The sequence below is a fragment of the Equus caballus genome, chromosome 1 (genome assembly GCF_041296265.1).
Source record: "Equus caballus isolate H_3958 breed thoroughbred chromosome 1, TB-T2T, whole genome shotgun sequence".
NCBI lineage: Eukaryota > Metazoa > Chordata > Mammalia > Perissodactyla > Equidae > Equus > Equus caballus.
The window spans coordinates 90,053,868-90,080,337 of NC_091684.1; the positions used below are offsets into that span (position 1 = coordinate 90,053,868).

The 26,470-nt window shown below is 40.4% G+C and overlaps 1 protein-coding gene across 1 annotated transcript in view; it reads right to left on the reverse strand.

The window, feature by feature from the left end:
* Positions 1-6,230: 6,230 nt before the first annotated feature.
* Positions 6,231-26,470, reverse strand: part of LOC111775020 (basic salivary proline-rich protein 1-like) — a 35,284-nt gene continuing 15,044 nt past the window's right edge. Inside the window, exon 4 of the mRNA XM_023648941.1 lies at positions 6,231-6,307. Within this exon, the coding sequence (XP_023504709.1) occupies positions 6,231-6,307 (77 nt within the window). The remainder of the gene's footprint in view (positions 6,308-26,470) is intronic.

Consider the following 26,470-nt stretch of genomic DNA (forward strand, 5'->3'; position numbering starts at 1 on the left):
GGAAAAGTAGGAAAAACCTTCCAGGGGTCCCCAAAGGCCGTCTTAGTACCTGTGGTTTCCTCTGTCTTTCATGCATTTTACGTCTCCCCACATCACCTCTCCACCCCACCTACCTTGCCCCCCCAAAACAATATTACCAATCCTCCAAGCTTTTTTATCAAAGGACAACTCTTTCCCAAATCCTGCTCTGATGCCCCAGCTAAACTTGTTACTAACCTTCCTTGGCAGTCTTAGTATCTTTTTTTGAACCTTAATAACAGCACTTTATAGCAGGTAAGGACATAGTTGTTTGTGTTCGTGTCTCAGCTCCACGGCTGGATTGCAGCTTTCCTGAAAATGAGTATTTGTTTTCATCTTTTTATTCCTGTAAGTGCCTAGCACAGTGGGTGTTCAATAAATATTTATTGCATTGCATTTAATAACCGCATAGCATTTAATAACCGCATAGCCTTTCAGAGTGACTACTTTAAAGGACAACCCGCAACCGAATGTTAATTTATGTGATATTTGTTTAAAACCATTCTCATCTGTAGACCATGAACGCGATTACCCCATAGCTGACGTAACGCACTTCTAGCTTCTGGTTATCCCATGGCTATTTCAAAGAACCTTAAGTATTTTAATAATCTTGCATATTGGATTAGATTTACAAGTGAAGTGACTTCCTTTAAAACACCAGAATGAGTAGCTGGCAGAGCCAGGAACCCAGGACCGTGGGCTGAAATTCCTGCCCTCTCCCTGCCCACCTTGCCCCCTCTGACAACTACATGGCAACAGTAATAATAACGTCCTGCACTTAGATTGCACCTTTCCCCATAGGCTTTCCATGGAGTTCTATAAGCAGTAATTAATGCAGTTAGAGTTAGAGTCAACTGTTTACCCTAGCTCTCAATTAATTAGTTAATTGCCAAGCTAGGAAGACATGGTTTGCATTAGTTTTATCAGCACACACACACAGTGACTCAGATTTGCAGATCTGCTCTTTAGTGAAGCCCACATACACACAGGCCATGGCAACAGAAACAATGTACCAGCCCGCAAAGCCAGGCAGGTGCTGTTTATTCTAACCTCCCCACTTCACAGTGGGCGGGATGAATCACCAAGACCAAACAGCTTTTCCAAGGTGTGAGGAGCCCTATCTCTAACTTTGTTTAAAGACGGTTCTGTTTGTTCAAATGTGGTGAAAGTGTGCAGAGGAAAGGGCTTGTCCTCTTAAAACAAGCTGTGTTAACAGAACACTACTGTCCAGTCCCGGTAGGGCTTTCCTGTGTTCACGGAGCATCGATAAAGGAGGTGGAGAGAAAGGGCCTTCTGGGCTGACTCCTTGTCACTGTGTCCCAGCTGAGATGGGTCAGTCTCAGGGGAGCTAGTGGGTGACCCCACATTCTGAGGATGTCAGGGAGGGTGGAGGGGGAGCTCTGAGGCGGCCCTTCTGCTCTGCCCGGGACAGGTTGCAAACCAAGAGTGCCCGGTGGGCTCCAGAACTGATTAGCAAGGCCAGGAGGCAAAGCTCTGCCTGCAGGAGTCTGTGCTAAGTGAGCAAGGCAGAGCAGAAGGCCGTGGGTGGGTTAATGGTGGAACCTGGGGCGCTGGAGTGAACATGGGGCAAGGGCGGGGTGAGTCTAAATCTTAGCAGAGCATCCGAGTTCTTTTATGCGTTTATACTTCACTCACAGAGCCAGGTACTATCTCAAGCCAATTTTAATATATTTCATACTGAGCATCTTAATGCTAACCATTATGAGAAACAATGTATGCACATATATTATATGTTATATATAGTATATGTTATGTATAATATGTTATATATAATATGTTATACATGTTTTATTTAATATGCTTTATATAATATATAATAATATAATACAATATCTGTTATGTATAATACATCTTATACACACACACAAACATGAGAGGAGGTTATGGACGCCCTAATATCCTACTGAGTTCTTGATTATTGTCTCTAGTTCTTGACAGCATTTTGCCTACAGTTCTCATTCAATTTTATTCCATTTCATTTTTTACCCAAGCAGAAAAAGACCTTCCCCACTCCTTACTCTTTTGAATCTTAAATCTGGACCAGTGGCGGAGACACTGCAGTGCTAAGGACATAATATTTTGTAAATGTTGACAAACCACCTGCCTAATAAGCTATTGCATCATTTTCTAAGCTGTTTCCATGGCTTGGGCAAGCTTGGCTATGCTTCAGGATGAAACTTCAAAGGCCTGAGTAGGTAGGGACACTGAGGAAGACAGGACCAGGATACGGTCAGGATGGCACAGTCAGCCCAGCCGTGGGACCGGCCTCTGAGTCGAGAGCCAGCCTAATCTATAGTGCCCAAAGGAGCCTGGGGAACTGGGACTCACTTTGAGCTGGCACCTGCATTTAAGGCAGTTCAAGTTAGTGGGTGGATCAGAGCAACACCCCCTGGGGAAGGATGGCTTTCCATCTCAGACCACATTCTTAGGGTTCTGAGAGAGGAGTCCACTGAAAGCAGGACCGCAGCCAGTGGCTGTGGGTTCGGGGAACAGAATTAAGCTGCCTGAGAAGGGAGGCTGGCAAGAGTTAGGCAAACCATGAGAATCTCAACCAAACAGGTTACAGGATTCAGCAGGATTCCATTTGCCTCAGGAAACTGGAGTTTCTAATCAGAAGCCAGGTACACAGGGTTAACTAGTCAGAAGTTTGGGTAAAGATGTAACTTAGTGGGCACACAGGTGCTTAAGGCTCACCTGGGCCCTGGAGACCAGGTCCTGGGTTCAGGATCTCAACTCACTTCTATGTCCTGGAATGGTGAGGGCTGGCGGGAGCAGAGGCTGTCAGTCCTGTGTGCAGAAGTTGGCTGTGCTGGAGAAGCAGAAGCTGTCAGCAACTCACATCAAGTCTAAAAGCTCTGTCCTTTCACCGCCTTGAGAATCAAAACAATCCTTACCTTGTTCAAAACTGATTCTAAATTGCATATTTCTTTGAGGGTTGTTAGTTAAACAAAGATAGCAATTAGTGTTTAGTTCAAATTATGTTGTGATCTTAATGAAGGGTTATATTTTTATAGAGAACATAATAGCAGCTGAATTGGGGACTGTTATTGCTTATTGCTTATCTCAATGAACCATGCAGGAAGAAGCCTTACTTGCTAGATGCACGCATCCATTCACAGTCCCCACCGGCTGTTCACCTGGGTGAAATTATTAGCTTTTTTAGAACTAAACTTCAAAGTGAAACCTGTTTAGAGACAAGTCTGTTCAGCATGCTTTTCCTTCTTTTTCCCTCCCTTCATTTACATTTTCCTTCCTAACTTCCATTTTTTCCCCTTCCTTCCTTCTTTCCTTTCTTCCCTCCTTCTTTCTTTTTCCTTTCATCTTTTCCGTGTCTCCCATATGTGAGACTGTTAGGTTCCAAGGACAATGATCTACCTGATAAGAACTGATAGAGGCAGCCACTCACTAAGTACAACAGGCAAAAGAACAGGCACGTCTGTTTTAATCTGGGGTATCAGAGAAGGCTTCCTGGGAGAGCTGAGTCCTTTGAGGGTGTAAGATTTGGCCAAGTGGAGAGGGGCACTCTAAGTGAAGGGCATCATAGATGAGACCTAGCAGTGTGAAAGAGCAGAGCACATTCGAAGAACGGCCAAGTGTAGGGAAGCCCGGTGCAAAAACACAGTGAGAGGGAGCTGCCCTGGGCATCCAGCTTGTGGTGCAGTTGGTTTTAAAACCAGCCCTGGGGGCCGGCCCTGTGGCGCAGCAGTTAAGTTCATGTGCTCTGCCTCGGCGGCCTGGGGTTCACCAGTTTGTATCCCGGACGCGGATGTACACACCTCTTATCAAGCCATGCTGTGGTAGGCGTCCCACATATAAAGCAGAGGAAGATGAACACGGATGTTAGCTCAGGGCCAAACTTCCTCAGCAAAAAGAGGAGGATTGGCAGTGGATGTTAGCTCAGGGCTAATCTTCCTCAAAAAAAAAAAACCAAAAAGCCAGCCCTGGCTGAGGTCTCCTCTCCTCCTTAGAGTCATTAAGGCTTAATGATAAATAGACTTTTCTGATGTCACATTTATTTATAAAAGACATAATGGAAAGCTCCCACGATGGAGACCAACTTCTCTCACATCCTGTGTTTTCCTTATCTAAACAGGGAGCTCTCTGATGAACCCTTCCTGCCCAGTCGCCTTTGTGTATGATTAGGGCACAGTGAGACAGTGGCAACATGCTGTGCAGGATTTAGGTAACCTGGACACACTATTTTGATGCATGGACACTCCATGTCAGGGAAGGACATGCAGGAACTTGAAAAGCCTACTCAGCTCCTCGGTGTCAGGATGCCTGGCAGTGTTGGCACCTTTGGTCCTGATGGTGGTGTTCTGGATCTCCGGATGCCAATGGTCCTGGGAAGACCATGAAAACATCAGAGGAGAGTGCTGAAAATGAAGATCTAAGTCCCCATTTGTGCCCCTCTTGATAGTGGCCCCAACTCTATAACTGGGTCTGAGATGTGCCGCTGAGGAAGAACACAGATTTAGGAGGGAGCTGAAGATACTGTTATAATGTGGACAAGAAAGCCATCTGTAAAACCCTTGTGCAATTTTCCATCTTTCAGGTGGGTCTGAGCAGTTGCAGCATCTGCCCTTTTGTTTTTATCTGGCTCCACAAGGAAATAAAACTTAAGTTTCTCTTAGTCTCCCCTAAGTTCACATCCCCAAGGTGTAACAGAGGTCAGGGCCACTGAACAGAAGGGAGATTGGTACCAGTTCCAGAAGGTTTTTGGAGTAAGAGTTGGCATGAGAAAGTGACAGGTGGTACATTCGGAGACACAGGCAAGGACCAGGCCTTGAAGAAAAGCTCTGGAAGTTATTATTTTTTTCTTTCTTTAATATCACAATTTCAGACTGCTTGTAATAAAAATGGGAGTTTGGGTGGGATGGAGAGGCTCATTTCTGGGGTAGCATTCCAGGGACAAAGAGGAAAGAGCAGTTACTGGAATTCATTACTGTAGAATGCCCTCAACACCAATGGCCCATTACTTTTGCCCAACAGCTCTTTAAACTATTATGCTAACTTCCTTCTCAAAAAAACTATAGATTTGGGTTTATCAGTTCAATATTTTATTTGAGAAACAAGAAGATTTTGAGAATAACTACTTCACCGTTAGTCATCATTACGTTTTCTGTCAATTTTTAGAGAAATATGGAAAGAGCAATACTAGGTAATGTAATTTTTCATGACTTTTCATCACCCTTTGGCTCTGATACCAGGAAAGGGGTGTCATCTTCTCATGCTGGTACAGATCCTGAATTTTAATGCCATTGCAAAAGTCAGAATTGGCAAGAACAGACTTCTGATACCAGGTAATAATCCTTGGAGCCATAAAACAAGACTATATTCCACTCCCCTCTATTTACTTCCTTTGTAATAATATGAAATCACCCTCAGATGAGCTAGACACATACCCTCTGCCATAGAGAAATGGGAACAATATCCTCCTAGGTGCTCAGGTTAACCAAGGGCAATCTCAAAAGACAGAAGATTCTGGTAACTAACTTTGTCTAAAGATGGCTTGGAACTAACCGTTCTCTAGAAAGATTGGTATTCAGGAGCAGTTTAGAGACTTCTGTTAGTTTTAATCGAATAACTTCCTGCCATTGTTCTTCGTTCAGTTCCCTGGCGGCACCTTTTGCAGCTAATCCATGCTGACGGAGTCACGAGGAAGCCATTTTGCTCAACAGACATTTCACAGAAGCATTTTAAAGATTTTCCCAGAGCCTTGGTGGGGACAGATGAGTAAGACCTATTTTGAGCATTTTCCAAGCCAATGTCACCCGAGCCTTTCTCTACCCTGTAGCCCTTCAGGAACACAGTCGAGCTCTTGTTCATTGGCCGAAACAGACCCAAGACTGCTTCCAGAGGAAAACTGTGGCTTTATCTCCAGAAAAAAGGGGAAAGGCATTTGGGGCAGAAAACCAGAAGCCCAGGATAGATCATGTGTGCCAGGGTTGATAAGAAGTTTAGAGCAGTTAGAATTTTATGATACATTTCTCAGAGGAGGAGGTTAATATTCTGTAACTAGGTATAGCGCTTAGAAAGTTAATCAGGCACAGTGGTAATGGAATTCTTAGTGGTAGATGAGACCATCTGGAACAGGACAGGCTACCTAATTTGTGGGAGCCAGTGCAAAATGAAAAGGCAGGAGCCCTTGTTCAAAAATTAGGAGTTTCAGGCTGGCGACAGCAGAGCATCTATGTAAGGGCAGGGCTCTTCGAAGCACCGGCCTTCGGCAGCTGCACAGCTTGCATGCCCATGCAGTGAGCCCTGCCTGCAGGAAAGAGACAGAGCGAAAACAAGCACTAACTATGGGATTCTAGGTAAAAGAAACAACCATTAAGAGGAAGGTAAAGCCAAGGTCCTGAGATGGGGAGGTCAGGGAGGCAAAAGAAGAGCCAAGGGCAAATAATATTGCAGAAGCCAAGAGAAGACGTACTTTTAAACAGGAACCACATGAACCTTCCTATATGTCCTTGTCCTTCCAGCACAATTGGACGCTGCAGGATGTAGTCATCTGTTGAATGTTACTAAAGGCCAAGTAATCTAAGGACTCAAAAGCATCCTTTGCATTTTATAGCCCAGAGGTCATCACTGACCTGATGAAAAAAGTTCGTTAATAAAAGCGGAACAGCCAGATGCCAGATTGTGCTGCGCTGAGAACGGACAGCCAGGTAAGATGGTGGAGACAGCTCCAGAGACTTCTCTGAGGAGCCTGAGGAGAAGGGTTGAGAGAAGGCAGCACTGGAGGGAGATGGTAAGCTGTGAGAGAGGAGACAGTGGGGGTTTTGTTTGTTTTTAGGACTGGAAAGACTTAAGCACTTTTGTAGGCAGAAGAAAAGGTGTCAGTAATTTAAAGTGCAAAGTTGGAGGAAGGGAGGAGAAAGGAAAGAGAAGGGAAGTCAGAGAAAGACAAAGGATTGGAAGAATTCCTTAGAGGTTGAAAGGAATAGGATCCAGAGCTCTGGGGAAGCTGTTCACATTGGAAAGAAAGGGAAAGTGTATATTCAAGAAAAGAAGCATATAATGATGAAAAGAAAGTAAGAATGGGGGTGAGTGGTGAGTGTAGAGACATTTTTAGGAATATGCTTCCATTTGAGGGGAAGAGACGTGGAGGTGGGAATTGAAATATTTCATCCTTTGTTCTTCTGTATGAAGTAGGAGACTAGGTCATTTGCCGAGTATAAATACTGAAATCCTTGCCTAGTAATAAAAAACGTACTTTGATTTATATGGTTCCTGTCCTCTAGACATTTCAAAGTCCTTCAGCAATTGCTCCTCTCAAGCAACCTATTCTGGCATTTTGATAGACCCTTTCATTGTGGTATTAATTTCTTTTCCAACTAATTATTTCTTTATATCAAAGAAAAACTAGAAAACTTGAAATAGCTCTACAAAGACTAAAGCACTATCAGAAATGGATTTTCTTTCTATAGCATTTTATAGGGCAATCATTTTAGAACACTTAGAGCTCAGAATCAGAACATGATGTCTGGAAATATAAGCCTATTGGGGCAAGCCCCTTGCAATAACAGTCTCCCTGGGAAAGAATATTCTGTTTGAAATATAGCTCTGGGTGGGGATTGTTCTGTTCATTTGACTCCCAGAATAGAGTTGTTTCAGTTTCTGTTCTGTGGGATGACGTCTGAGTCCAAGCACCTCATCCACCATAGTTTGATATGCACAATAACTAAGTAAAATCCCAACCCAAGAGGGCTACCCTGCCAGGATTTCACACTGAGTTGTTATTATTCTTATCAATATTATCTGATTGATGTAACATCTTTCATAAAGCTCCGAAATATTTGCAAGTTACCAATATATTTAGCACTCATTCATTCAGCCTTCCCAGACCCTTAACTGTGCTCTTTTATAGACTTAACACCTTTTAATTTCTGTGTAGTTTACCTGTTTATTATGCTTATTATCCATCTCCCCCAACTAGAATGTTAGTTCTAGGAGAGGAGGGATTAAGGTCTGTGTCCTCAACACCTAGAACCATTTCTGGCCAATATAGGTACTCAGTAAATATTTGTTAAATGAGTAAATAAAAATACATGTGGAATATTTTCTATTTCAATGTGTCACGTTGACTCACAAATAGATAGGCAGATAATTTTCCACTCTGATCTCATTTCTCTTTGCTTAAATCTATGACAATAAACCTTTTCAAAACTTTGTGTTTAGGTCTCCCCCAACTGATTTGGCCCCCTCTAAATCCAACAATAGAGGAGAAGGTCAACTTAGAAAGGTGCTGGGTGTTTTCTATTTAAGTCATTAATTTCTCAAAATAACTTTATGAAGTAATTATTATTATTATTTCCGTCATACAGAGGTAGAAACTGAAGCTTTCAAAGGTTCAGTTGCCCAAAGTTAGAAAGCTTAAAGTAAAAAAGCCTGAATTGGAGCACATGCTTATTCCCAAACCACAGCTCTTCCCAAAACTGTTTGAGAATTATTCAATGACGCGTACTATGTTGAGAAAGAAAGAAATAGAACAAGGCAAGACATATTTCACCTTTAAAAAAGAAAAGGAGGGGGGAGAAACTGAAGCCTGCAGTTTTCGTCAGTAATTCCAACGTGGAAAACAAATCTATTTCCAATTTGGCAGAGCATCCAACTCTCTTAGAGAATTGATATCTTGGCTTGGATCTGAGAAACTATATAAATATAATTCAAAAATTGTGAGCAATTGAGAAATAATTTCTAGATACAGAAAAGTATGAGGCAACTTTCCATTTCTCCTCAACGCAACAATGGTCACTCCTCTTTGTTTGGGGATAAGTTCCAAAATTTAAGCTCCCTTTAACTCCACCTTCTCAATAATGATTCACACAGTTGTGTCTCCCACAGACTCTGAGGAGGTGGAAGATATGAGTGGGTAGCCTCCTTTTAAGTCCCTGCCCACTCTCTCACACTTTTTTCCTTTTGGCTTTTACTTATAAACCACCAAAACATCTGGCCAATTTACTTAATACCCAGATGTTTCGGTCTAATTTACATTGCTAATTTTTTTAACAGAATGTCTTGACTTTATGGGTAAATATAGCCCAAGTGAAAGTGAGTGAGGTTGCCAGCTGATGGAAAATGGGACTAACCGGTAATCAACAATCAACATGTGCTCTTCATTTCTCTATTGCTTCCTGGCTCGATCAAAAATAGTGTGCTTAATCTTTGAACAAATTCCTGGAGGAGTAAAAAATCACTTGACAATCTTTGCTTTATCAGTATCACAACCATAAAGAAGCTAGACATGGCCAGGGGCAAAAACAAGATCCATGTCAGGGAAATCTGAGTAGACTTACACATTTCACCATGAGGATCAAATTAAGATAAAAATTCAGATCCAAAATCCTCAAAACCATTTGTGTCACCATCTTCACCATCCATGTTTCCTTTCCAACTTAGGAGAAGTTGGATCCAAGTTAGGATAAGCATGTTCAATTACCTTGGTACAATGCCATCCTGGGGGAGATATAGACAATGTCCCACAATCCTCTTGAACTGGGAATCCAAGCACCAGTCCAGCCTTCAGAAGCCATGTTGTAAGGAGAGTCTAGTCCTATGTTCCAAAGTGATGCTAGTTCTTGACCACATAGCCCAACCCAGTCAGACAATATGGTAGCCCGATCGGTGGTAGAGAAGTCTAAACTAAATCATATTTCATGCCCTTCCATGCAATTTAAAGATGATAACTAGATTGAAATATGTGTGACCATTCCTATCAAGCTCAAGTTAATTGATTTCTGGTTGTTGGATCACAAGTCAAAACTCATTTCCTATTCATACAACGTTATCACTGTAGTTCTGTTCTTAGAAACACGTTTAACAGCACAAATACACCAAAGTGGACCACAGAAAGTCATGAAGAGAAAATACGAACATATGAGTTTTACAACTATTTATTAATAATGTAAAACAAAGAACTTTTATTTATCTACTTACTTTTTATAAATTTTTGTATTGTAAGTACAACATACAATAAGAAAAGTGCAAAAATCATATATTTGTAGCTTGAATTATCATAATTTATTACATCTGGGTCACATTGGAAATTAGAAAATATTTTGAACCAAGTGATAAAAAAGTTACTACATGACAAAACTTGTAGGATGGAAGTAAAGCCATACTTAAAAAGAAACTTATGGTTTAATATTAGAAAAGAAGGAAGCTAAAAACAAACAATTTAGTCATCTATCTCAAGAAGTTAAAAAAACTCAAAGAAAGTATAAGAAAGAAAACAATAAAGATAAGGGCAGAACTTAAAAAGAAAATAAAGACATAATAGAATCAACATGCCAAAGTTCATTCTCTAAAAAGAATAATAAAATTTAATAAATCCCAGGCAAAAGACAGATAAAAGAATAAAGACACAAGTAACCAATGTCACAGCAAAACTGCCTCTACTACAGATATTAAAATAATCATAAGAGAATATAACGAACAACCTTACGCTAACGTATTTGATAATTTAGTTGAATTGGACACATTCTTAGAAAAACACAACCTATCGAAATTGACACAAAAAGAAAGTAAATTCATAGTTAAAAACCTTCTAAAATAAAAACTATCTGCCCAGATGACTTCACTTGTGAATTCTTCCAACATTAACAGAAAACGTAATGCCTATTACACACAAATCCTCCCCAAGAAAAGAGAGGGAACATGTCCACGTCTTTTATGAGGTCAGTCTAACCATGACCCAAGACATATAACCATGATACCAACAGCATATAGAAAAGCCCCATAGCAAACGGTAATGGTAAAATGTTGAAAGCTTTCCCCTAGAGATCAAGAAGGAAACAAAGATGCCCATATCACCACTTCTATTCAACATTTTCCTGAACATTCTAGCCAGAGAAATAAGACAAGGAAGAGAAAAGACATAAGTACTGGAAAGGAAAAAACAAAACTCATTATTCACTGGTTTTAAGATTGTAACGTAAAACTTCCCATGGCATCTGCAGATAGAGTATTGGAATTAGTAAATGAATTTATCAAAGATCTTAAATTCAGTACTAAAAATTCTTTTTCTTATATCAACAATGAGCAGAAAATGAAATTTATCAATTATACCATTTACATTAGCATTAAAAACCATCAAATACTTAGTAATAAATTAAAAAAAGGTGTGCAAGACCTTTACACAGAAACTATAGAACATTATCGAGAGAAAGTAAATAAGAACTGAGCAAATGGAGGAATATACCACGTGTGCAAGGGGAATGGGGTCTTCAGAGGGGCTGGTGGTGGTCTATTTCTTGACCCAAGTGGTATGAATTTTTACCACCTTATTCCCTATGTGTTATTCCAAATGTGCTATACCAACATGCTATTTAGAAATTATTGCTTAATTTTCAAATACATGGAGATTTTCTAATTTGTTTTTGACATTCTACAGTGGTCAGAAGATGTAATATGTATGACAATCCTTTATAGTTTGTTAAGTTTGCTCTCTGTCTCAACACAGTCAATACTGGTAAATGCTCCATGTAAACTTGAAAAGAAAGTATATTTTTCACTTTTTGTTGGGGTCAGTGTTCTATATATGTTATGAGGTCAAGTCCGATAACCACATTGTTCAGAATTTCCATATCCTTGCAAATTTTGATATGTGCATTCCATCAGTTACTGTGTGAGAAGTGTTAAAATCTTTTAAAATCTCCCACTATGATTTCAAATTTTTCTATTTCTATTTTTAGATCCATCAATTATTACTTTATATCTTATGAGTCTTGTTATTGGTGATACGAATGTGAAATTTTTGTGTCTTCCACGTCCCTTCTTATCTTTAGCAGTGCTTCTCGCCTTAAAGCCTGTTATGTCTGATAATGAGCTATTTCCTCCACCTTTCTCCTGTTTGGAGTTTGCATGGTTTATCTTTCTCCTTCCTTTACTTTCAGCCTCTCAGGTCCTTATATTTAAGATGTGTCTCTTGTAAGCAGAGTATAATTTTTCTACCCAGTCTGAATACTTTTGTCCTTTAATTGAAGAAGATATCTATTTAAATTTAATGTAATTGCTATTTATTTTCGACTTGCTCCACCTTTTTTTCTGTTCTTATTTTCTTCTTTTTTACCTAGTAATGGATTAAGTATTATTATATCTATCCCCACCATCTCTTCGTTTTACGCTCTTGGAGTGGCTACCTGGAGACGAGAACACCCCTCCTTGACTTGTTAAATCCAATGTAAGTCAGTATTTTTCCCACTTCCTGGACAACACAAAGTCTTTAGTATTCTTTAACATCTTTTACCCCATCCCATCTTACATACTACTGTTTTCAAATTCTCCATATATTTTAAATCATATAAGACATTATTATCCTTGATTTTTATAGTCAATATCATTTAGATTTACCCACAAATTTACCATTTGCCTTGTTCTCCGTTAGCTCCTGAATCTCTGAGCTGCCACAGGAAGTCATTTTCCTCCTCCCAGAATTGCTTCATTTAATATTTGTTTTATTATGGTTCTACTGGTGAAGAATTCCTGGAATTTCTTGTTTATCTAAAAATATGCTATTACCTTAATGTTTGGAGACATTTTCACCAGATAGTTTCTTTCAGCACTTTGAAAATATAATCATTTTCTTAACTAAAGAATTGACTGAGTGAAAGAAATACGGAATGAATACAGAAATGAATAAAATAGTGAAGGGATGGGGTTATATAGGTGACAATGTGTAATCCCATTTGGCTGGAATGTAGGGAATTTATAAGAGGGAAGGGAGGCCAAAAGCATTTGGAAATGCAGACGCAGACGCACACATATGCAAAAACAAGGTCATATATTCAGTGCGTTCATCAAATAAATTCTTTAATTTATTAAATAATTCGTATTTGTAATTAGAATCTTACTATACTAGAATATAGAAATTCTATACTAGCAATAGAAATTCATAAAATGTTCTTTTAATTGTCCTCAGGGAGCTTATAATCCGGTAGAGAAGTAGATATTTGCTTATTTAAAGGTAACTTTATGCTACAATGAATCTTTCTTAACAACCAACCACACTTTAATGACTTTCAGAGAAAAGTCACCATATGTATCCATATAGACCCGTAGAGCAAGTCTGCAGACTAAAGCAGAATAAATATTCACTTAATTGTGGAAGGAAAAAGGGAAGCAATTCAATACTTAGCTTATATGAGGCAGTCTGATACTTGGAAAAACAAAAATAAATTTTAAACGCACGAAGGCAATAAAACAATAGAATGAAATGAAACACTTTTTAGAAATGAAAAATCTAATGTGCTTTTATTTAGCTTTTAATTTTACTACGCTTTTATTTAGAATAATAGTTTTTACAAATGCTTATCTTTGGATAAAGATAAGACAGTATGAGAAAAGTCAGAGTGTTTGTGCTAAGCCTATCTGTGCTCAGTCGGTAACTCACTCTTGCTCAGATAAACTTTGAATTGGACAAAAATGTAGGTGATGCATACTGGATATATTCATGTTGAGGAGACAAAGAATAAATATTCAGGCCAAATGGAAAGAAGCTGATGAGAAAAGCACTCCTAGAGAGAATGAATTCAGGGCTGCTTTCGCTACAAGAGAGGCATGCTCTGGGCCAAGTAGAAGGACAGCATTACAAATTGAGTGTTCCTTCCACCTTGATTCTTTTCCATCACTCCACCCCATGGACGACTTGCTGCTAAGAGCAATAATCAGCAGTCTCAGACATTGCACAGCTGTCCCCTCCATTCTCCCTTGATTGATTTGCAGGTTCTTGTCTTAGTTCTCCGTGTATCTCCAACCCTTTGACCCTACACTCCAGCTTCCCCAAGCCAATCCAGGCCCTTGCTTCTCTGCTTCTCATTGGGGGCACTCCTCCAGCACTGACTGTTGGTCTTCTCTCTTGGTCATGATTTGGTGTTTGTTCTCTGGCTCCACGCACAGTGGATGCAGCTAAAGATATACTCCTGCTTTCCCTTCTACCACGTATGCCTCATGAGGGGATGGGTTGAAAGCAGGGGAAATGTGTATATAAAGAATTTTTAATAACTCTATAGCTGGGATATCAGAAAATTAACACTATTTCATCTCTGGCTTATTTTTTTCATGTCTATGAGATTAATATCCTTTTTCCAGGCCCTGCTATCAAAAAGTATGGATGTTAGACTGTTATAATTCAGCTGCCAAAGATATGAAAACGTTGAATACAAAAAGTTCAGGAAAAAAGACTCGAGTGATGGAGCTATGTTTTCTTTATACGTAAAAATTCTTATAAAGAAGACCGGGCAATATTTAAAATTAATCACCGTTTTCTTCTACCCTATATTTAGGTTTTGGTGAGCTCCTTCAAAAGTAAAGGATAAAGATCTATAAGCCCAACCTCATGTTGTTTAACAGCCTGGATTCATCTGTTTCCTCTTCTCTATGGTTTTATGACTCTCTCCAGGCCCATAAATTACATGGCCCTTCCAGAAGAAAGGGACAAAATGAGATAATCGACATCTTCAATCTTACGGCAATTATGGTTTTCTTTAATGGACCTTTCCCCCAATCTCCCTTCCTCTAACATAAATCATATGCTATATGCATTTCCAATTAGCTGGAGGGAGGTCAGCTTGTGGATCTGAATGAGAGTGAGCTGCAGGAAGGCTGATTCCCAGACTGCCATTCACAGCAGACCTTTACCAGTTGTCTAATAGCTTGCTCTGTGTCCACCAGCCTCATGTCAGATGTGCTTCTCATTCAGTGCATGTGTTGGGAAGGTGGTCGCCCAGGACAGAGAGGATGGCATCTTTGGTATTGGTCCTTGATTGTCTTGCCAAGCACTAGTGTAATGGCATACACAGATATAAAGGACTATTCATTACAAGGAACTCTAATGAATTGTATTGGGTATTGCCAATGATAACCATTTGGCTTGCTAAGTGCTACATAAACTATTTCAGAGCTAAGTTTTCTCCCCTGAGTATCTTATACTCTATGGGGAAAAACTCACTCTGGTTATTATTAACGTAATATGACTTGGCTTGTGCTTGAGTTTAGGGAAGTAAATATCCCTAATTTGAAGTCATTCATACATTTGATGATTCTGTCCATTATAATGAATTATAGCTGTTGGCCAAGCCACAGTTTGGTTATTTAGAATATTCTTAAACTCAATAGTAGCTGCACCACAGAAACCCTTTAGGATACTTGAAGGCAGGCTAAGTCAGGTAGACAATTCCTTTATAATCACTTACTAATACATTCATATCAATGTAATGGTCCAGGGGATAATGGTTTACAGCCTGAGATATCATTGGTTGCTAAACCACGTATGTTCACCATCTGAGATCTCAGTCTAATATGTGTCACCATAAAATACTGGAACTACCCAAAGCAGAGGTCATAAAGTCACAAAATGGCAGTTAATACTTAAAAATCATATGATTTCACGTAAAAGTTTATGCTGATAGCTTATCTTGAAAACTGGGGAGTTCTGGTAGCATCAGGCAGCACGGCCTCCATCAACTAAAGGAACGAAGATACCACCTCCTTCAGGTCACGTGTGTGGCTTCCCTGGACACTTAAGGTTGTGATTCCCATAACTACCTTCCTAAAGTCCGGTTACTAAGTGTGAGCTTGGCTGCATAGACTCAGGGGTCCAGAAAGTGTACAGGAATGGTCAGATAGGCATTAAATTTAGGACCAGGAATTCTTGAACTTCATCTCAGGCTCTACTCATAGGATCTGGCCCACTGAGATCAGTTCCTATCATGGAATTACAGAATCACAGAGATCATTTAAATCTCCTCATCCCTCCACCACGTGGAGCAACCAACCTTTCTGTATGTCTCACATCACTTTCATTCTCTGCCATAGGGTTAGATTTTGTGACCTTGCTTTTTTTTTCTTGTTTTTCATGCATACTAGTCTTGCCACCTTCCAACATAAATGTAAGCTCGGGGGGAAAGGGATGTATCACACAGTTTCTTTGTAATTCCCATATCATTTAGTAAATATTAAATGCTCACTATTTATTGAATGAGTCCATTTAACACGTTATTTCGCTTTTTAATGTCTCAATTTATTTGCTCACAAGACAATGCTCCTTTTCAGCTCCTGAATTTCATTTATCCCATTGAACCTATGAGGGACACAGCGAGAAATTATTTTATAGAAATTGCTTCTTTACTGAGGGCTGCTTCATGCATGTAATGCAATGTATTAAAAATAAAGCCCTGGTACACTTCATTAAGAAGCTCTGGTCTAAGTGCTATAGAATGCTCTACTGGTTAGAATAAATCTTGAATATGGGGGAAAATGTGATTTTGGGGTCAACTGGCCTGGAGGAAATAAATTGTAATAGTGGGGGAAAGTGTCTCTCTAGATATGCTGATTTTAGTGTGGGTTGCAAGAAGCTTTTTTGAGGGACAGAATAAATAAGTGCTATAAAAGAGTTGTCAAAATTTGGTGAAGCAGGGCATTTGTATTCCTCCATTTCCAACTCTCAGTTCGTTCTAGGTCTAACTTGAATGCTGGCTATGAACGTTAGTGTGGAGATTCAGATTTCTCTTGTGTGTTTTAAAGTGTGAGGTCAAGAACTTAGACATGAGTGGTAAATCTCGTGTCATTTAGTAGTTCTTTCCTAATAAGCTGCACAGTTACCTCTGCTGTTATTATTGTCGAGTCGATCTGGGAGCCTGTAAAAAGCATCAGTTACCACCGCGGAAAGCCAACTTACCAAGCCAGGAGCTGATTCAAAACTTTTCCCCTGTGTTAACTAAAGTCATTTATCTTCTTTTCATTCAAAGCATGTGGCTTTCACTGCATTAATAAATCAAAGTTTATTTTACCTTTGAATAGAATTGTAGTAGTTCGAGTTTGGGGGGGAAACGGAAAAAGAATGTGTTTCCCCTGCTCTCATCAGAAGGGACTGTAGTTATCAGCCCATTGTTCAAAGGTGCCAGTTCTGAGGAGAGGCCTGTTTCCGCCTAAGTCACTCTCCTTTCTTTCTGAAAGTGAGCAAGGGGTCAGCTAACTCAAAGCAAAGGATTCCAAACCCTTAAGATTCAGTTTTGAATCTGTTATATTTAGTAAATACTAACTATTTGACTTATATCCTAGAAAAACTCACTTTGCAATTGGCTTGAAGAGGACAAAAGTCCTGGTTAGCCACCAACATAGCTTTGTGAAGCACAAACTTGGTCACGCCTAGCAAGTCCTCTTCTCTAACAAGGACTTATCTTAGCTTCTCTGAGACTTTTCTTCTGGACTATGTACTATACTAAAATACTAGAACTACATGAGCTAAGTTACATAGCTACTACGTAACCATACACGTTGAGAAATTCATATATCAGAGGAATTTTTTTCAAAATAGCAATATCAACTTAAAATTGCATAACAACTCTTGTTCCATGGCATTGGTTCTAGCCCCAGTACTGCATAACCCCTGGATGATGGAATGAGGGCACCGTTCATTATATTTGCAGTTAACACTAAGACGAGTGGGACAGAGACTTGCAATATAGGAATATAAAAATTTAATGTGTGCTTAGTAAATTGGCAACTTGAACTAAGAAAAGTATATCAAGAACAGAGAAAAATGCATGAATACAAAACAAAACAATTATATACATTACTGGCAGGAAAAGATTGAGAGTTTACAGTAGATAAGGAACTGATGCTCTGTCAGCAGTGTAAGAAGGCTGAGAGAATAGCGAATGGGTACCTGGAAGTGCTGCATCAGAATGAGAACTAGATTCATACTTACAGAATTCTGGGCCCAGGAGATGATGAGCAAGAGAGATTGGAGGCATACCTACAGGCATGATTTTAAGAAACGATTAAAGTTTTGGCAGGATTCTGTCTCTAAAAGAGGTGGCTAAGGAGTGATGTTAGAGGCTTCATGAAAACAAAGGCCACTAATTATATGCTAACTTTTCCATCTTTACTGAGACGAGAAGAAAGGAATAGGGACTTATGCTGTGATGTCAAAGATCTGGAGGGGCCTGCCCCGTGACCAAGTGGTTAAGTTGGTGTGCTCCCCTGCAGTGGCCCAGGGTTTTGCTGGTTCAGATCCTGGGCGCTGACATGGCACTGCTCATCAGGCCATGTTGAGGCGGCGTCCCACATGCCACAACTAGAAGGACCTGCAACTAAGATATACAGCTATGTACGGGGGGTGGGGAGATGGATTTGGGGAGATAGAGCAGAATAAAAAAAAAAAAAGAAGATTGGCAACAGTTGTTAGCTCAGGTGCCAATCTTAAAAAAAAAAAAGATCTGGAGACCACATAGTTGGAATGTTATCAAGAACCTTCTATTGGAGATCCTTCTCTGAACTTGTTTAACTCAGTCCATGAAAACTGAGATGTGATTCCGCTGAGAGCTAGAGGAGTGGCTGAGATGATTTTCTGTGGTCCTTTCTAGATCAATATTTGCATACCATTTTCACAGGCTTTGAGGCTTTTAATCCTCACAATATCTCCATTATGTAGGGATTATTAGTCGCTGGGTACAGATGTGGATACTAAGTGTCAGGGAGATTAAGTTCATTATCTGGCCTTGAACCCAAGTTTACTGACTGCAATTCTCATGCATTTTCAACTGTGTCATGTTGCCTACAACTACATGAAAATAGATGTCTTTTTCTCTTTTTGTAAGTTCTTGCAAAGAAAAAACAAAGTGTGATTTATTTCAAGACAGAACTTGCCTCCATAGGCTTCTCTCTCTAAGGCAGGGATTGAAATAGCATAAGCAAGTGGGTAGCCCTCTGGTTTAGGGAAGTGCTGGTAGAATGTAGGCTTTGGGCAATGTTCTAGTTCACTTCTGTTTGTTTATCTTTTCTCCAGCACGATCTTTTCCTGGACCAATCATATTCTCTACTCATGGAGGACATTCAGGAATGACATGCATAGTGCCTCTATCTTCCTGAGGGCTGTCTTCACCTTCTCAATTTGTACTGCTCTTTTTCTTTATTTCCCTTCATGACTAAAATTTAGTTAGCCAGATTCTGTCTTACTATGTGTTGTATAGATGGTAAGTCTGGCACCAGTTGTTGTATGCGTCGCGTGTCTATACAAATGTCACAATGTCCTATTTGTTCACTTGGAATTGATCTGAAGATATTCAAATAATTTTTAAATTGTCTCCACAATTATTTTATATAGAATTCAAAGTTTTCTAGTGTCTATTTTGCAGAAAAATAGTTTTAAAAAAGGCTTTCATTTTTGGCATGGAGAGAAGTACAACTTGAAATGCAGTCTCATTGCATTTATGAAGAGATTATATGGTGGCCATTTGCCAATCTGCAATATGTAAGAAGATTTATTTTCCATTCATGGGTTTCCTTTCTAATACATATATTGCACATATTCTAAATTAACAATAGAATCCTCTCTTAAAACCGTATCTTGCATGATTCCTACTGATATAGAGCCTCTTCTGAATGCTTCGATTTCGCTGCTAGCCTGACTGCCTCCTGCCCCTCATTTGCAGCTGGGGTGTAGCCACTGTGAATGATAATACTTCAGACCCCTGGCAATCCTGGAGAATGAATGCCCTTGGAAGTGGGCTCCTGCTCCTAAGTTCACAGCATCTTCTTTTCACTAAGTATTTTCCCCCAGGACCGTCCTCTATTCGGGATCTGAGATTGACCTCTAGTAAGTACATAGTTGCCTAGGAATTTAAATTGGTGGTTGACTCATCCCAATATAATAAGGGTCTACACATTGTGGCTGGAAGTTTATGGGAAAAAAAAGAACAACCAATGACGAATATTCCCCTTTAGGATTTCTTTCCATTCTGAGAATTTATGACGCTTCATAGAATTTGTTAGGAACAGAAAGTAGAAATAAATGTAATATCTTCCTCCAATCTTCCTCAGTTTGAGATTGGATAAAAGATAGTCTTCTTATTTTATCTTTAGGATTTTGTTCCATAATAGCATGGATACCTCTTGAGAAATGCCATCGTTCATTTCCTTGGAGGAAGCTGGTTCAATAACACCATTATATATTTATGTGGTTTTGTGGAGAAGTAAAGATCAATAGAGGTCTTTCCAGCCATGTGACTATAATGATGGCTTTCTTTCCCTGCTCTATTTATTATTAATTAAATACCTCTTTGTGAACAACACTGCCCTCAATCTCAAATGTGATTGAGGGAGAGTACTGTACACAGGCCTCACTCCGTATAATGATGTCACCGTGACACTCTGGATTTTACTGAAATGTGTTTACAATTACAGAAGATATGCCTGTGAAAAACATTTTATCAGTCACTATCATGTTTCAAGATGACACTGAAGCACAAATCCGAGGCAATATGTAACTTTATATCCTTTGAAAAGGTACTAAATTAAATTAGAAACATTTAAGCTTTTCTAAAGTCATCACAAAAAAGCATCCAGCTAGAGAAATGCGAAATGACCAAGACTGAGCTGAACTATATCTCAGTGCATTGGGTGAACCATCACATAAACTGTATACATTGAGTTCATTTAGAGTAGATATTTCCCCAAAAAGCACAAGCGAAAGAACTGGATTTTCACCAAATGTTAGAGAAGGGATGGCATGGTGATGGGTCTTAAGTGTAAAAGTCAGAAAGCCTAGGGTCTTGTCCCAAACACATAAACAGTGACCTTGCATAAACTACTAGCTGGGTCTGTCAGTGTTTGAGAACAAGACAGAGAAATTCAGGGACTGGAGAGTTTCCTGAATTGCTTTGGGTTCTCTCCCATGAGTAAATGGAAGAGTTTGGGCACAGGAAAAGAGGCGTGTGTGAAGTGAGCCTGAGCGCTCGTTTTCGCCAGGTGCTGCAGATGCTCTGTGGCTGATGTGGCTTCCCCCTGGCTGATGCGCTCTTGCATGCAGCCTCACCTCATCCGTCATCCTTTCACTTGCTCTTTGAGGGGAAGAAGGGAGCTTCCGATTTCCTCCTTGCTGAGATGATAAAGACTGATGAATACCTTTGAAGCCATTCACCAAATGGCAGCCTGAGATCTTGAAGGGTTCACTTCCTCTCTCGTGGCCCTGTGGTTTAGAAGTTTCGTAAAGGGCTACAGTTAACAAAACATGACATATGCTCAGACCTCAAAGTCAGAGGTGACTTGTTTAGCTTTATTTACACATTGTGTTGGTGACAGGTGCGGCGGTGGTGGCAAGGAGGGAAGTAAGGTAGAGAAGATCGTTTTACACAGATGATCTCATCAGTCACATATGGCCTAAGTGGAGGCGAGTCCTGCGGATTCTGAGTCTATTCTTCTCTGGTGACGGCTTTCCCAGTGACAGGGACAAGTCCAGCTTGTCCTTGATTCCCTGTGGAGATGAAGCAAACTTCCTCTGGTGCCATTCGCTTGTCCCTGTGAGTGTCTCCAGCAGGTTCTCCCAGGTGCCTTTGTTGCTATGGTTGCTCCTGAGCACACACAGGATGCTAAAAATAAATTCCAAGTGAAACTTTCCAGCTGCCTGGAAAAAGAGAGTTTTCTGCTTTCTTTGTACTTACATCCAATTGGCTCACAGTTGATATGCTCTGAGAAGCTGCATCTAATACAGATGCCATGCCCAGAATCAGCAGATGGGCTGGGGGTGGAGAGAAACTTTATAGGTTAAAAGGCTGCCAGGGGAGTCAGGAGCCCAGGTTCCCTGACCTTGCCTAACTGTGTGCCTCTGGGCAAATTGTGTAATTTCTTAGGGTCTCAGTTTCTTTAAATGGAAACTGCAAAGAGCATCAAAGGAGCATTCTCATTTTAAGAGTGTGCTTGTGCTTTCTGATTTGGAGTTTAAAACATTTCTCTGTGCTAGGCCTAACTCCGTATCAACTGCTTAAGCTTTGGCAGCTCATCATCATTGCCTCAAATTATTATCAAATGGAACTTAAAAAGTATGCCTCATGTGACCTGATGTTAGAATGCATATAATAAAAATTATACACAGACACACAGATCCTGGTTTTGGTTTTTGATTTCATCCATTCACTCCTTTCTTCGTTCAACAAGTCATGACTAAGTTTTTACTGGGCATTAGGCCTTTACACAGCAGACATTGGGCTCAGTGCAATTAAGAAAAGTAAGTGCTGGAGAGCTTAGGTACCAAATTGAAAGAATATAGACTTAGAAATGAGATGATATTAACATAGCATGGACAAGTATAAATATAAAATGTTTAGATGTTTTCTGGTTATAAAAGATATCTGTGTTAGCTCTTAAATTAATTGGAAAATCTCTAAAGTTAACATTATTCAATTTTCTACTAGTGGTAGTTCTGACATTATGTCATTTAATTTCTGAGTTATAGTAATTATATTAACCTTAGCTATAAGAAGAAAAGTGAAAAAAATAAAAACCAAACAGGGGATAATGGGAAACACATCCGTGAATGAAATAGAAGTCTCATAGACACTATGTTGTGTGGCTGATTCGTACCGATAATATTTAATACACACTAAATGTGAAGGATTCAATGACTCAATTAAAATCAACTTTGTAATCTTCAACAGCGCCTCTCAGGGCAGCAGCTACTAGAATTTTCTAGTTACAGAAAAGAAACAGAGGCAGAAAAAGGTTAACTAAGAGTCTACCATTGGCAGATATTGTTTTCAGAAATATTTCTGCTGTCTTCTGGTTTTGCATGCTCTGTATCCTTATGTGGAGAGATGATTACCATCTTTTTAGATAGAGTGCAAAGGATGGTCTTTTGTTGTTAGCTACATGTAAGGACCCAAGACATTATGAGGAGCCAAGACAGTATAGGAATCTCAATGTGAGGCAGTGTAAGAACACAGCCCTGAGGAAGGATGGAACTTGGGGACCTCATCGGTTGGCAAGTAAATTGAGAAATAGAGGATTCCTTTGGAACTCAGAAAGATATTCAAACGGAAGGTCATACTTTGAAACAGGGAGGGACTGGAGTCTTCTGTAGCTGCCGATAGAAGGCAGAGAGACGGCAGAAAAGAATGAATGTTGGCATCTACTATATCCTATAACCACAAACAAGCCTAAGCTTCTACTCTGCCTAGCTGACAACCTGAAGGGAGTAAGCTGAATTAATTTTGGGGGTGCATCCATTTTAGTAAGTGGCTAATGCATATGCTTCAGTCATTGAACAGGTCAGGGCCAGGACTGGAACTCAGAGGAGCCCAATGAATAGAGACCCGTATGCAGTGGGCAGAACTGTGGTCATCTCTGTATGTAGATACCTTCCTTCTAAACTTCCCCGTACATTTAGCTTCTGTTGTGCTACTAGGAGTACTGTAGGAGGTGCAAAAGAGAATCTAAGTGTGTAGATGTATATAGTAGTGGAGAAATCAATAGCACATGGATGACCAATGTGTGGTTGGTCAGTAGTTTATGTCGGTGCAATCATTGTTAACTGTAACGCAGGACAAATGCCAGTGTACAAAGTAGCAGATGGCAGCATCACAGACTGAAGAGGACAATTAATTGTTTATTGCAAGCATCTTCTAAATTAGTACCTATTTGGGAAACAGCTGATAGATGAAGGGCCTTCAACTCATTTTTTTCAACAAATATTCTCTGAGTACCAAATTTATACAAAACATTGTGATAAAATCCATACTATAAAGATGAAGACATGGATTATTCCCTTATAAATTACTCAAATAAATGAATATACTGTCTCTGACATCACACATTTTTTGAACTGGGTATGGCTAAGAGGGAAGAACATGGTTGAAACAGAAGCAGCAGCCTGAGCAAAAGGCAGATGGCAGATAAGCACTGGCACCCTGTGCCAGAGGAGGCAAGAAGACAGCGGATGACAGGGAGAGGTGCACAGGGAAGGCCAGACCTTAGCCCACCGTGGAAGGAAGCACAGGAAGTGAGGCTGGCAGAGAAAGAAGTCCCATTAAGGATTTGTGAGCAGAGAAGTGGCAAGACCAGAGCTGTCCTCAGACTCAATCTGGCACAGTTGTATATCAAGCTGAGTTGCTCTAGTTTGTTCAATTGATAAGTCTGGGGGGAAGAAGGGGCAAAAATGATTCCGCGTGCTCACAGACTGAAGTAGATATAACAGTTATTGGAGACTTCAGCTCGGAAATGTACATCTGAACAAGACTCCCCTGCTAATATGACAGAAGAGGATTTAGAGAAAAGTCACACACAGGCATTCAGTTTTTTATGTGAAAGTTCATGCTATCTGTACGTGTTAGCGATGATAGAATTTCCTTTGTTTTGCTCTTGGAAGTTGTGGAAGTATTTCATTGGGAAGATTTGCTCTGCCTCTCTGCGTCCTATGATTGTGAGGTATTAAAGTCAAGCCTACTGTTATACCCTTAGGCCCTGGCCCCAAACCCCTTGATGAGTAAATGATGTGTTTATTTACAAAAGGGAAGACCACATTGCTGTAGAAACCACTCATGTAGCCCACCTTGTCTCCCTAAGAAATTACAAAACTATATCAAACCATATAAAAGTCATTCTAACATCCCAAATGAGTATAGGATGGATTAAAGGGAAAGAGGCTGAAGATGAAAAAGCCAATAAGGAGTTTATTGCATTTGTTCTAGAGCAAGCTAATAGAAGCCTAAACTAAGTTTGTGGCAGGGAGAATGGAAAAGCAGAGATATCTGATAAAGCTGGAAGAGAGAGAAATTGAGTGAGAGAGAAAGAAAGAGAGGGCTTAAAGACGCCTCAAGTTCAGCATTAATAGGGGAGACGAGATGGGAACTGGTCTCAAGGTCAGGTGAAGTCAGTGTTAGACGCACTGTTTGAAAGTGGTGGGAGGCCATCGGACTTGAGACTCTGGCAACTGTGGAACTGGAATTTAGGGAGCGACTGGGTGGCAGAGAGACATTTGGGAGATATCTGGGAAGAGATGCTTGAAGAATTGGAAGAAATACCTGAGTTAGTCACATGGATGTGGAGTTTTGCCAATTTTTGAAAATATTAAATATGTGACAACAAAATCTTACTTGTATTTTTCTTGACTGGTAAAACTGACCTGACCTTTCTACTCACTTATTTTAGCTTTCGTTTCTGGAGCCTCCTTGCTGCTCACTCGAAGCCTCCTTGTCTTATGCAGGGAACCCATGCAAAGTCTATGGCTGCCCCAGAGCCCAACCCAACCCCTTTCTCCTCTGTCACCCCTCGCTGTAGTGGGTGTAAAGGCAAATACTCATTATTCCTGCCTGCCTTCCAGCTGGAGGCGCTCCTAGGACCCAGAGGCTGAGAGGGCTTGAGGAGAGGCTTAAAGACTCCACCTCTTTCCCTGTCTTCTTCATCCTACCTTGGACACAGACATTGTGCCTGGAGCCAGGACAGCCATTCTATTACACTGAGGCAACAAGCGTGAAGGAAAGGATGAAAGAACTGCAGAGGCAATGGCCCTGATAGAGCTGAGCCTCCAAACCAATGCCAACAGCCTTCTACCTCCAGTTTTCCTGCTCTGTGAACAAAGTAAATCTCTGTTTGTGTAAGCCGCTCTGAGTCAGGTTTTCTGTCATTTCTAGCCAAACACATTCCTAATCAATGTATTCTGCCTCAGCTTTTGGGGGATTCCCCAGAGGGTATGTTCCAGTTCTCTATTGCTATGTAACAAACCACCTCAAAGCATATTGGCTTAAACAGCAACAATAGCCATTTCTTTTGCTCACAAGTCTGTGATTTGGACAGGCCTCATTGGGGATGGTTTGTCTCTCTTCCAAGTGGTGTCAGGTGAAGAAGCTCAATAGGAGACTGAAGAATACATTTCAAGATGGTTCACTCACACAACTAGTCAGTCTTGGCTGTTGGCTGGGCAAAATCAGGGTTTGGGGCCAGAAGCCTCCATTCAGCTTCACGTGGGCCTCTCTGCAGCTGCCTGGGCTTCCTCGCAACGTGGTGGCTGGATTCCAAGAGTGAGTGTAGCAAGAGAACAAGGTGCCTGTGCCTGGCATTTTTATAACCTAGCTTTAGATAGCACAAAGTATTCCTTCCACCATACTCTATTGGTCAAGGCAGCCACGACCATTTGCCTCACTTCAAGGGGAGTGGACATAAACACCATCTCTTAGTAGGGGTGTGGCAAGGTCCCAGAGCACGTGGGATGAAAGATATTGCTGCAGCCATCTTTGGAAAATACAATCTGCTAGCAGGTATCTGATAATATCAGCTGGTCATTGCTGACTGGTACTTTTATTCTTGCACTCTAGAGATTATATATGGTCACTATATTATAGAAAAGAGGAATAATAGGGCCAGCCCTCGTGGCCTAGTGGTTAAGTTCAGTGCGCTCTGCTTCAGTGGCCCGGGTTTGGTTCCTGGGTGCGGACCTGGGCTTAGTTTCCAGCTGCTCTGCTAGCAGTCATGCTGTGCTGGTGGCCCACGTACTAAAATATAGAGGAAGACTGGCATGGATGTTAGCTTGGGATGAATCTTCCTCAGTGAAAAAAAAAAAAAAAAAGGGAGAGGAATAAATCAAAATCAATCAACAGTACTGATTTATTCCAAAAATCCTGCCAAAGTTTTCAAATAAGAGAAGTCACAATGGACTCAC